This window comes from Geotrypetes seraphini, chromosome 9, assembly GCF_902459505.1.
Source record: "Geotrypetes seraphini chromosome 9, aGeoSer1.1, whole genome shotgun sequence".
NCBI lineage: Eukaryota > Metazoa > Chordata > Amphibia > Gymnophiona > Dermophiidae > Geotrypetes > Geotrypetes seraphini.
The window spans coordinates 3,918,186-3,931,635 of NC_047092.1; the positions used below are offsets into that span (position 1 = coordinate 3,918,186).

A 13,450-nucleotide genomic window follows, 5' to 3' on the forward strand; every position below is an offset into this window, starting at 1 on the left:
CCACTTCCTTTAACTCTTTGCTCCCCTCCCACTCCCCCCTCGTGCTCCCCTTGCTTCCCATCCCCTTCTCTCTCGACGTCTTCTCATCTGTCTGTTCTTCGAATGCCTATAATTTTATTGTCCTGTAACTTTATTGTAATTGTAACCCGTTCTGAGCTCCCGGGAGAACAGGATAAAAATCTAAATAAATGTAATAGTGAAGACAGCGTGTGGGTCTTTCAGGCTGGCTTTGGTCAGAAAATGTGAAAAATCTGTGTGTTCATTTTATGTTCTGCAGGCACGCGGCATAAAAGATGCCACCGAAATCATCTTTGAGATGTCGAAGGATGAGAGGAAAGACTTTTACAGAACGATAGCATGGGGCCTGAACCGGCCGCTCTTTGCCGTGTACAGACGGGTGCTGCGCATGTACGATGACAGGAACCACGTGGGAAAGTACGTGTGTGGGTAGGAACAGATCCCTTAGCCTGCAGCCTCCATGCTGACCAAAGACAAATATTCTCACAGTGCAATTTCTACTAATCATTTCTATAGCGCTTCCAAATGCAAGCAGTGCTGTACAATACATTAACCATGTAAGAGACAAGCCCTACTCAACAGAGCTTACAATCTATCGGACAGAAAAACAGGACAATTAGGGTATTGATACCTCGGTTATTTATTTAAAAGCCATGATATGTCTTACCTTGGATTACTGATCTTGCTGTTTTAATGTGAGTGTAGAGCAGGCAGGTTAGTAAAGATCTGTTAATTAAAGCTGGGACAGACCTGCAAATAACTTCATAAAATACATCCTGGCAATGACACGGCCTGATCCATAACAGATCTACAAAACGCTCTAAAAATGCCTGTCTGCCTCTAAAAATATTTAAAAAGCAGCTCTTTGTTATCTGAAAAGTGCTGAGGCCTCTACAGACATCACCATGAAAACAGCAATGTAAAAAACCTTCTACCCAGAGGCTTTGCACCAGTTCTCAATGGATAAGAATTTCTCCTTTGAATATTTCCCCTGAGAGAACCTGCAGAGGTCTGCACCCAAGGGCACATCTTCTTTTGAACATATAATCTGTATAGATTATTTCTCACCCCCCAGCCTAAGCACCTCTTAGGACACAGCTGCTAACCTAAAGGTGCCATCCAGACCCAGACAGTCACGCATGAACAGATCTGCCAGTTAAGGCCTGGGAAATGTCAGACACCCAGTTTAGCTGAATAAATGGCTTTGAAAGATTGCCCTGTCCATGTCTTAAACACTAGCATGTAGCACTACACACATGAAATAAATGGTGGTGTAGAATTGAAGCGCTAGTAATGACATTTTATCCCAGGACAAGCAGGCATGATATTCTCACATGTGGGTGACGTCATCTACGGAGCCCCAGCGCGGACAGCTTTTCAAGCAAACTTGATTGAAGTTTCAAGTTTGCTATGCTGCACCACGCATGTGCATGCCTTCTTGCCCACTAGAGGGCGCATCCTCACCTCGTGGTCCTCAGTTCCATAGCCAGCAAAGAAGCCATCCCCGGGGAGGAGGGTGGGTTGTGAGAATATATGCCTGCTGTCCCTGGATAACACCTGTTACGGTAAGTAACTGTGCTTTATCCCAGGACAAGCAGGCATGATATTCTCACATGTGGGTGACCTCCAAGCCAACCAAAAAAGGGCAGGTGGGAGGATGGCAATTTAGGAAAACAGATTACGCAAAACCGAATGGCCAAACCGGCCGTCGCTTCTGGACAACGTATCCAGACAGTAGTGGGAGGTGAAAGTATGAACCGAAGACCAAGTGGCAGCCTTACAGATGTCCTCCACCGGAGTAGACCAGAGGAAAGCGACAGAAGCTGCCATCGCTCGGACTTTATGTCCCGTAACCCGACCATGCAACGCGAGACCAACCTGAGCGTAGCAAAAAGAAATACAATCAGCCAACCAGTTAGACAAGGTGCGCTTGGAAACAGGACGTCCTAACCTATTAGGGTCGAAGGACAAAAATAATTGAGGAACCTTCCGATGAGACTGAGTGCGTTGAAGATAAAAAGCCAACGCCCTCTTACAGTCAAGCGTGTGGAGCGCCACCTCGCCAGGATGCGAATGGGGCTTCAGAAAGAACAATGGACTGATTGAGGTGGAAATCAGACACAACCTTCGGCAAAAATTTAGGATGAGTGCGAAGAACCACCTTGTCATGATGAAACACCGTAAAAGGTGGGTCCGCAACCAAAGCCTGCAACTCACTAACTCGCCTAGCTGAGGTGAGTGCAATCAGAAAAATCACTTTCCAAGTGAGAAACTTAAGATGAGATTTGTCAATAGGCTCAAAAGGAGGCTTCATCAACTGAGCCAAAACCACATTAAGATCCCAAACTACAGGAGGGGGTTTCAGAGGGGGATGAACATTCACCAGACCCCGCATGAAACGAGTCACCAGAGGATGAAGAGAGAGAGACCGACCCTCAAGATGCCGATGGAACGCCGCAACAGCACTAAGATGAACACGAATGGAAGTCGTCTTCAGCCCAGACTTGGACAAATGTAACAAATATTCCAGAACCGAAGACACCGGAGCCGAACTCGGATCCAGACGGTACGAGGAACACCAGGATGAAAATCTGGTCCACTTCTGGGCATAACAAAGCCGAGTCGAGACTTTGCGCGAGGCTTCCAAAACCTCCCTGACAGACTGCGAAACCGAAACCGAAGTCAAAGGGAAAGGAACAAGGCCGTCAGATGTAAGGACTGAAGATTGGGATGCAACAGCGAACCCCGACTCTGAGACAGCAGAGAGGGAAAGACAGGCAGAAGCAGAGGCTCCCTGACACTGAGTTGAAGGAACAGGGAGAACCAGTGCTGACAAGGCCAACGAGGCGCAATGAGAATCATAGTGGCTCTGGACGATTTGAAGTTTGCTTGAAAAGCTGTCCGCGCTGGGGCTCCGTAGATGACGTCACCCACATGTGAGAATATATGCCTGCTGTCCCTGGATAACACCTGTTACGGTAAGTAACTGTGCTTTCTCGTCCTCTCGGTAGCTTCACAGTGGCACTGCAGTGAGGGGGCGAGGGTAGGTTTCTGCTTCCTCGAACAGAGCCCCTGCTATACCAGATCATTCCACACACTATTTTCTGCAGGATTTGAAATTCTCTTTTTGTACTGCTAGAGAATCATAAGGCAGTTCACGTCACACCTTAACTAGCGTAACGCAGCCCTGGCAATGATGTTGACAGCAGCATTTCCAGCACTGTCCCTTATGTGTTTCCGTAGCACTATATGGATCATGACACTGTCTGAATATAGCCAGTTGAGGCTAACCGGATAACTTTTCCCATTATCTTAGGCTGTCTGTATCTGTGATCAACTTAACCAATTAAAATTAACAGGCTGGCACTCAATATGGTGCTTTTGCCTCCCCAGCACATCTCCAGTTGCTAACCAGAAACATTGATTTGTCCAGCTGAAATTTGACTGGTCTCCGAGAAAGGGGGAATTTCAAAAAAGAAACATTAATGTGATGAATTCCCAGAGTTAACTGGGTATAAATACCTTTAAGTGCTTTTCCTTACACCTGTCTTCTCATTGCTTCATAGATACACTCCTGAAGAGATTGAAAGGCTGAGAGAGTAAGTTGGTTCAAAAGAATTATGCCCTACCACCTACTTGCTTGTTGAGATTGGACTGTGAAGGGTTTAGGATGCTTTTGCTTAGGACAACCTTTATCCACACTCGGGCAGACTGCTATGCAGCTGAGGACTTTATTCAAATAGAGAACATAGTGTTAGAACAGGATAAGTCAAATAGAATTTGATTTAGAAAATGCAAATTGAGGTTCTTCTGTTAAGAGCAAAAGAACCTCAAGAAAGGGGCAAGATTGTATGAATCTGTAGAGAATGAGAAGGGGACAGATTTGTCCCTGACCCCACAGGATCTATTTCTCATCCCTGCAAGCCTTGAACACTTTAAAATCATAAATGTTTGAGTCTTGTGCAGATGAGGATGGAGATAGATCCTGTGGGGATGGGAACAAATTTGTGCCCGTGTCATTCTCTAATATTAGCTTGCTATGCACAACTATTATTATGATATTTTTTAAGGTGATTTTTTCACTAATATTCTGCTTAAACTCGACAGTGATCTTAACCATCCGAGATAATAAACACCTTTTACCATACAGTTTTTCTGGAACCTCAGGCCACCACTCAGAGCTCAAACTCGTTCATCGCTCTAAGCTTTATGTGGAAGCTCCTCATTGGATCCTTTTATATTTTTTTAAAGCCTCTTATTGCTTTTGTGATTAGTTTTTTGTTTTTTTCTTAAACAATTTTATAATCAGACTCAAAGCTTAAGACATTAAGCAATACTTAGCTCGATCTTGTGGTCCCCCGTAGCCAAAGACCACAAGATCGAGCTAAGTATTGCTTAATGTCTTAAGCTTTGAGTCTGATTATAAAATTGTTTAAGAAAAAACAAAAAACTAATCACAAAAGCAATAAGAGGCTTTAAAAAAATATAAAAGGATCCAATGAGGAGCTTCCACATAAAGCTTAGAGCGATGAACGAGTTTGAGCTCTGAGTGGTGGCCTGAGGTTCCAGAAAAACTGTATAGTAAAAGGTGTTTATTATCTCGGATGGTTAAGATCACTGTCGAGTTTAAGCAGATTCTCTAATATTAGGCATAGCACTTGTGTATCCCAGAGTGTGTTACTCCAAAAAATTGAAAATAGTGACTTGTGATTTGAGTGGGACCCGAAGGCCTCTCTTCAAAGCCCTCTGTGCTCTATGTTTCATATCTGCAGAGATTTAACCAGGCTTATAGGTCACTGTAGGGCAGTGGTCTTCACTAATTTTTAAGGCAGGGCCACTTTAGACCCAAATGAGCTGAAGGACAGCTGCCAAAATATCTTCCCATGAAAGGCTGTGATACTGCCAGTGACATCTGCCTCCCAAATATCAAATGTCCCAGAGGGTAAAAATCAGATAAAAATAAGAGGTTGCCCTCTAAATCTTTTTGAGAATGGTGGGTCACAAAAATACTTGCTATTAGGGAACGTGCCCCAGCAGCCTGCCTTCAAACTTCTTATTGAAGATAGATCCTCAAGGAGAAATGCCTTGTCCTTCAAGCAGGCAGCTTTTGCTCTTGGGTACAGAGTAACAGAAATAAAGCCAGAATGATGATAAGAACCGCCATTGGCCCCAGAATACTGTTTTGAAGAACTGGCAGAGAAGCTGGGTGGACCCAAAATGGCGGGGGAGGGGGAATTGGAAAGTAATCAATTTCAGTCACCTTAGGAGAAGACCTGGAAAGTAACTCATTTATAGCAGAGCATTGCACGGAAATTACTGAAAAAGTGATTTACAGCCATGGTAAGGAAGTGGCTTGGCAGGGAGGAAGCATGGAGAACTGCACAGGGCTGTCAGTGGGACAAAGTTATACTCCTTAGAGAAGGGTTAATAGGTGGTTTCTTACTGTTCTCTAATGTAACTGATTGATTAATCCCTTGCATAAGCGGTGCTGATTTCTTAAGACATTAAGCCCTGGTTCTTGTGTAGGTTGCGGATTAAGCACGGAAATGATTGGGCTGCAATTGGAGCAGCTCTTGGGAGAAGTGCATCCTCTGTAAAAGATCGCTGTAGACTGATGAAAGACACATGCAACACAGGTACAATAAACCTCTCTGGACTTGTAACTTGGTGGATTAAGACATCCATTTGCATCGTCTGCCCATTGTTTTTAATCCTCATGGCATTAGTGTCCAAGACTAAGAATATCTACGGACACACTGGGATTTGTCTAGTGATGGTTTTTAAGCCGTTACAGAGTTCGTGGGCACCACTTGGACAGTTACCATCTAGGTCAACTCCCACCTGATTAAGGTATTAACCTTTAAAACACTAGTGTTCTGCTCTGTCCTACTCTGGATGTGATTGTGCCATGTGTAGCCCCCTAGGGTTAGGGGGAGACTCCGAATATGTGCAATTCCCGAGTATTAAAAACATAGAAACATGATGTCAGATAAAGGCCCATCCCCAGCATCCACTGTCTCCTTAAGAGATCCGGGGGTTCCCCATGGAATGGGTGTCTGCTCATGGAGGAGAGATGTCCATCATGAGTTGGTGGGAACTAGTGCTGCCCGATTTCCAATTCGAATCGATTCGTTTTGTAAAAAAATCAGCTTGGCCAATTTGGTGACCAACCCTCCTTCCCGTGTCTCCTAAAGCAGGAGCAGCAGCGCTGTCTCTTGCTGGCCATCCACTACTGCTCCTGCTTGAGGGGGGAGGGTCAGTTAGGAAGTGCTTCAGTGTCCTCCGGCTATCCCCTCCCCCCTCAGACATCTAGCATGCAGTGGGACACATCAGCCTGTTCGATCGAGAGTATAGATGTGTCAAGCCTATATCCTCTCCCTAAGCAGCATAGAAGGGAATCCCTTACCCGAAATCTCTCGACATCTGCACTGAAGTGCCAGCTCCCAACTTACGGAACAGATTGAAAGAGTCCATGATTCCCCAGCATGCCTGAGAGGGGTGGGACTCCGAAAGGACTGGTCTGAATGGAAGTAAATTAACAAAAGCCGGGTGAGGGGTGTGGCGGTCTGCAGCTAGTCCAGCAGGAGCAAGAGAAGTAGCTTAAGAGTTTATTTATAGCGAGCTAAGGCAGCAGCAAAGTTTATTTATTGTGTGCATAGATTATTATGGTAGTTTGTTAATAAACGAGTTCCTGCCCATGGAGTTTTATGTAGAAAGAGTAAGGATAATGGTTTTTGATCAAAGCTGTTGACTTATTATATGGAGGCACGTTCTTTGTTCCCAGTGGGTTCATAATTTAAATAAATGTGCCTGTCACAAGTAGCTGCCGTGGGATTCAAAGCCAGCTGCCTAGAAAGGTGGCCTAAAATTGTCTCCCACCCAACCAGCCCCCTCCTTTAGATGTCGGGTAATCTTTCTACCTTGCTCTCTCACTACTTGCTTCTGCAGAAATGTCCTGGGGTAAGGGGGTGGGTAAGCAGAGCAGCTGCTTAGGGAGCCCAATCGGGTTTGGAGACTGAAGAAAGAAGGAGACCAGAGCCTGGGACCAACACGATTTGAATAATGACCAGACAGCAAAAGGTAGAAAAAGATCATTTTAGTTTCTATTTTGTGATTACAAAATGTCAGATTTGAAATGTGTAACCTGCCAGAGCTGGTGTTAGACCGCGAACGTGAGCTAGGATTTAACAGAGAGAGGAAAAGTGCGCCAGTGTGGGTAGGAGAGGGCAAAGGGGGTGAAGAGGCTATAAAATAAACCCACCAGGATGCTTGAAAAAAACACCCAATTGGGCAGGAAAATCAAATAGAAAAATCGATTCAATAGGCTGAATCGAATTGAAATTTTTTTCCTGAATCGGGCAGCACTAGTGGGAATTGACCTAGATGGTAATTTTCCAGATGGCAGTTGATAGGAGGGAATTGTCCCAGTGGTTACTGACTTAAAACCTTTTTACCCAGGTTCTAACTCCAATTTTAAAGTGAATGTCTGCACTGGCTTTTTTTTTTTTTAAGCAAGACTATACAAATGATCTTAAAAATCCAGAACTGTGCATTTACAAGTTTCAAGTTTTATTAAAATTTTATATAATCGCCTATCAAAAATTTCTAAGCTAAATAAAGAGGTAAAAATATTTATCCCAGGACAAGCAGGCAGCTATTCTTGACTGATGGGGTGACGGCACCGACGGAGCCCCGGTACGGACAATTTTAGAGTGATCTCACTCTAAGAACTTTTAGAAAGTTCTAGCTCGGCCGCACCGCGCACGCGCGAGTGCCTTCCCGCCCGACAGAGGCGCGCGGTCCCTCAGTTTCTTAGTTTCCGCGGAGCTAAGAAGACGCGTTTTCAACGGCTGTTGAAATTTTTTCTTAACTTGCCTTCCCGCTCGCGTAAACGTTTGATTTCTTTAACCTTTCTTTTATTTAAAAAAAAAAAAAAAAAAAAACAATCTTACATTTTTTTCTTCAATTTCGGTTTTTCCCCGGCGGAGCCTTCTGCCACCATCGAAGCCTCGGCCTTCGATTTGGCGGAAGCCGTTTTCCCTTTCATGCCCCCTCAACCGGGTTTTAAAAAGTGCCAGCGGTGTGCTAGGCCTATATCTCTCACGGACCCACACAACTGGTGCTTGCAGTGTTTGGGTCCTGAGCATCAGGCCTCTTCTTGCACCCGCTGTGCTACTTTAAAGAAAAGAACTTTAAAAAATCGCTTAATTCAACAGCGTTTGTTATTCGGTGCCGAGATGTCCGACCCCGTTCCTTCGACTCCGGCTTCGGCACCGCTTCAGTCGGCACCCTCGTCTTCGACGCCGCGTGATTCCACACCGGCATCCCAACAGTCAGGTAAGCCGGCTAAGAAGCCTTCCCCGCTGGAACGTCTTCCGGCCTCGAGTGCAGTGAGCCCAGTCCTGCCGCCGGTTAGACGCCAGCGGAAGCGCTCCGCCCCTATTGAGGTGAGTCCCTCGACATCGGGCTCCTCATCTCCGGGGCGTAGAGCGGCACCGCAGGTACCGCAGAAGAAAAAAGCGGTACCGGTGCCATCCCTCGATGACCGCATTACGGCCATCCTTCATGTGCAGCTTAAGGAGCAATTAGAACGACTCCTTCCTGCTATAATGACACCGAACCTTCCGGTGCCAGTCCGCACCGAGCCATCGGTACCGGTTGTACATCAACCCGTGTCGGTACCGGTTGTCGAACCTGTCTTACCTGCTTCTACTGTCTCGGTACCGCTTCACCTAACTTCATCGGTATCGATGCCAGTCCTTGCACCGGAGCCGACAGCTCACCATCAATCGGTGCAGACTTCGGCACCGGTGCGACCGATAACATCGCCTGACTCGGTATCGATGAGGTCGGGTAAGTCGGTACGCAAAACCCGACACATGCAAACATCGACACCTGAGTCTCGGGACCATTCTTCCCATGTCAGAGATCCTGATCTGTGGGGGGACTCAGAGGAACCCTTTCTTTCTGAAGGAGAATGTTCCTCAGAGGAGGAGGATTCGGCTCTCCCTGACCCATCCTCCAAACAGACCACTTCCTCTTTCTCCAATTTCTTGAAAGAGATGTGTGAGTCTTTGTCCATTCCTTTGGAGGCTGAATCCAAAAAGTCTAAAGCTTTTTTGGATGCCCTTGATTTTGATCAGCCTCCAAAGGAATTTTTGAAGCTTCCCCTTCATGACATCTTGAGGGAAACTTTCTATAAAAATTTAGAGACTCCTTTAACTGTTCCAGGGGCCCCACGTAAACTGGATTCTCTATACAAGGTAATTCCCATTCCTGGGTTCGACAAGCCTCAACTTCCACACGAATCCTTATTTGTCGAATCCACCCTTAAAAAGACTTCAGGAGCCAGTGTATATGCATCTGTCCCTCCTGGCAGAGAAGGAAGGGCCATGGATAAATTCGGTAAGAGGCTCTACCAAAACGCTATGTTAGCAAATAGAGCTAGTAATTATGCTTTTCATTTTTCTTTTTATTTAAAGCATCTCCTTACCACCATGGCTTCCTTCGAGAAGTATCTTCCTTCAAGAAAACATCCATCTTTTCACTCCTGCTTGTCGTCTCTATTCCAACTTCGTAAGTTTATGGTTAGGTCCATATATGACACCTTTGAACTTACATCCAGAGCGACAGCTATGTCGGTGGCTATGCGCCGTTTGGCCTGGCTTCGGGTATCCGAGCTTGATGTTAACCATCAAGATCGGTTAGCCAACGCCCCATGCCTAGGGGATGAGCTCTTTGGGGATTCCATGGACTCTACCACCCAAAAGCTCTCGGCTCATGAGACGCGCTGGGATACCCTGCTCAAGAATAAAAAGAAGCCTCCTCCACCAAGACCATACAGGCAGCAATCGGCTTATCAACGCCGTTTCACAGCCCGTCCATTGCCTACCACTGCTCAACAACCTCGACGTCAGAGGCAACAGCAACGTCAGCCTCCCCGACAGCAGCAACAGCAGCAACCTGCGAAACAACCTCCTCAGCAGAAGTCACAGCCCTTTTGACTTCATTCTCCGCAGTATAGCCAGTATCCCTATTCCTGTTCTCCTACCTCAACCAATAGGAGGTCGACTTTCTCTGTTCTTCAGCCGGTGGGAAGTAATCACTTCGGACCAATGGGTCCTCAACATCATCCGCCACGGCTACTCTCTCAACTTTCAGACTCTCCCACCTCAAAGCCTGCCAAAAGAGTCTGCTTTGAACAGTCCTCAATCAGCCCTCCTTATTCAGGAGGTCCAATCCCTCCTCCTTCTGAACGCTATAGAGGAAGTTCCTCTAGATCAAAAGGGGCAGGGATTCTACTCCCGTTACTTTCTAGTTCCCAAAAAGACAGGAGATCTCAGACCCATCCTGGACCTTCGCGATCTCAACATTCATCTAGTAAAAGAAAAATTCAAGATGCTTTCTTTAGCCATACTTTATCCCCTTCTAAATCAAAACGACTGGCTATGCTCCCTCGATCTCAAAGAGGCTTACACTCACATACCGATCAATGTAACCTCAAGACCATATCTCCGATTCATGATCAATCATTGTCATTACCAGTACAAGGTGCTGCCCTTCGGTCTTGCCTCATCTCCAAGGGTATTCACCAAATGTCTCATTGTGGTGGCGGCTTTTCTGCGCTCTCACCACCTGCAGGTATTTCCTTACCTGGACGATTGGTTGATCAAAGACACTTCTGCCCAAGCGGTCCTTCTGGCCACCAACCAAACCATCCAGTTTCTGCAACTTCTGGGATTCGAGATCAATCTACCCAAATCTCATATCATTCCCACTCAGAGACTTCAATTCATTGGAGCGATCCTAGACACACTCCTCATGAGAGCTTTCCTGCCATCCAATCGGCTTCAGACCCTTCAGTCTCTATGTCACCAGGTACTTCCTCTGCCGTCCATCTCAGCAAGACAAATGATGGTGCTCTTGGGACACATGGCATCCACAGTTCATGTCACACCTCATGCCCGTCTTCACCTGCGCACTCCTCAATGGACCCTTGCGACCCAGTGGTCCCAAGCGTCGGACTCTTGCTCACGACACATATCTGTGACATCATCTCTTCGTCAGTCTCTGCAATGGTGGTTGGTATCCTCAAATCTATCCAGAGGTCTTCTGTTCCATCAGCCTCCTCATCAACTAGTCATCACCACCGACGCCTCTCTGTACGCATGGGGAGCTCACTTGAACGAGTTCCAGACTCAGGGTCTTTGGTCAGCCCAGGAAAAGAAGCATCAAATCAATTTCCTGGAACTCAGAGCGATGTTTTACGCCCTCAAGGCCTTTCAACACCTTCTCTTTCCTCAGGTCCTTCTGTTGTGCACAGACAATCAGGTTGCGATGTACTACATCAACAAACAGGGTGGGACAGGCTCTCGCCTTTTATGCCAGGAAGCCCAGAAGATCTGGAATTGGGCCATAGACCATCATCTCTTCCTGAAAGCTATTTACATTCAGGGGAAACAGAATTCATTAGCGGACAAACTCAGCAGAATTCTCCAGCCTCACGAGTGGACACTCGACCCTGTAACTCTACAGTCTATCTTCACTCAATGGGGCACTCCTCAGATAGACCTCTTTGCAGCTCCTCACAATCACCAGCTGCCCCGTTTCTGCTCAAGACTTTACTCTCCACACCGTCTCACAGCAGATGCTTTTCTCCTCGACTGGTCGAATCTGTTCCTGTACGCCTTCCCTCCTCTACCTCTCATGTTGAGAACCTTGTTCAAGCTCAAGAGGGAACGAGCCACCATGATTCTGATTGCTCCGAGGTGGCCCAGGCAACATTGGTTCTCCCTTCTACTTCAACTCAGTTCCAGGGAACCTTTTCTTCTTCCTCTGTTTCCTTCTCTGCTTACGCAACAGCAGGGAACCCTTCTGCATCCCAACCTCCAGTCTCTACACCTGATGGCTTGGTATCTCTCGGGCTGAACTCGACTGATACTCTTTTGTCTCAGCCCGTTCGTTCCATTCTGGATGCCTCCAGGAAACCAGCCACTCTACAATGTTACCATCAAAAGTGGACGAGGTTTTCTTCCTGGTGTCTTCTTCATCATCTTGATCCCACTTCCCTAGCGGTGGAGACGTTGTTGAATTATCTTCTTTCTTTGTCTGATTCTGGCCTGAAGTCCTCTTCCATCAGGGTCCACCTCAGTGCCATTGCAGCTTTTCATGAGCCAGTCCATGGAAAACTTCTTTCAGCTCATCCCCTGGTATCCAGGTTCATGCGTGGGCTTTTCAATGTGAAACCACCTCTTAAAGCCCCTCCGGTTATCTGGGATCTCAATGTGGTTCTTTCCGCTTTAATGAAACCTCCATTTGAACCTTTAGCTACCTCTCCTTTCAAATTTCTCACTTGGAAGGTACTTTTTCTTATTGCCATTACCTCTGCCAGGAGGGTCAGTGAGCTTCATGCACTGGTTGCAGATCCACCTTTTACGGTTTTTCACCATGACAAGGTGGTTCTGCGTACACATCCAAAGTTTCTCCCCAAGGTTGTTTCTGAATTTCATCTCAACCAATCCATTGTTTTACCTGTTTTCTTTCCAAAACCTCATTCTCATTCTGGGGAACAAGCTCTGCATACTTTGGATTGTAAAAGGGCTCTTGCTTACTATCTGGAGCGTACGAAACCCCACAGATCAGTTCCCCAACTTTTTCTGTCCTTTGATCCGAATAAATTGGGACGTCCTGTTTCTAAACGTACGTTGTCTAATTGGCTTGCAGCGTGCATTTCATTCTGTTATGCTCAGACCGGACTGACACTGGAAGGTTCTGTCACAGCCCATAAAGTCAGAGCAATGGCAGCATCTGTAGCTTTCCTCCGTTCCACTCCTATTGAGGAAATCTGCAAGGCTGCTACTTGGTCCTCAGTTCACACTTTTACATCTCATTATTGTCTGGATACATTCTCCAGAAGGGATGGTCACTTCGGCCAATCTGTTTTGCAAAATTTGTTTTCCTAATGGCCAACCTTCCCTCCATCCCTCTTTTTGTTAGCTTGGAGGTCACCCATCAGTCAAGAATAGCTGCCTGCTTGTCCTGGGATAAAGCACAGTTACTTACCGTAACAGGTGTTATCCAGGGACAGCAGGCAGATATTCTTGCGTCCCACCCACCTCCCCGGGTTGGCTTCTTAGCTGGCTTATACTAACTGAGGGACCGCGCGCCTCTGTCGGGCGGGAAGGCACTCGCGCGTGCGCGGTGCGGCCGAGCTAGAACTTTCTAAAAGTTCTTAGAGTGAGATCACTCTAAAATTGTCCGTACCGGGGCTCCGTCGGTGCCGTCACCCCATCAGTCAAGAATATCTGCCTGCTGTCCCTGGATAACACCTGTTACGGTAAGTAACTGTGCTATACAGATTTAAAACCACATTTACATGGCAAATAAATTTCCAATTTGGGCTGACAAAACAAACTGAGGCATGGAGAAGAGG

At 46.5% G+C, this 13,450-nt stretch overlaps 1 protein-coding gene across 3 annotated transcripts in view; it reads left to right on the top strand.

The window, feature by feature from the left end:
- Window positions 1-13,450, top strand: part of DMTF1 (cyclin D binding myb like transcription factor 1) — a 68,874-nt gene that overhangs the window by 16,597 nt on the left and 38,827 nt on the right. For all 3 annotated transcript variants that reach the window (XM_033958426.1, XM_033958425.1, XM_033958424.1), the window contains exons 7-9: window positions 278-435; window positions 3,585-3,617; window positions 5,545-5,654. In XM_033958426.1, coding sequence (XP_033814317.1) covers window positions 278-435; window positions 3,585-3,617; window positions 5,545-5,654 — 301 coding nt within the window. The remainder of the gene's footprint in view (window positions 1-277; window positions 436-3,584; window positions 3,618-5,544; window positions 5,655-13,450) is intronic.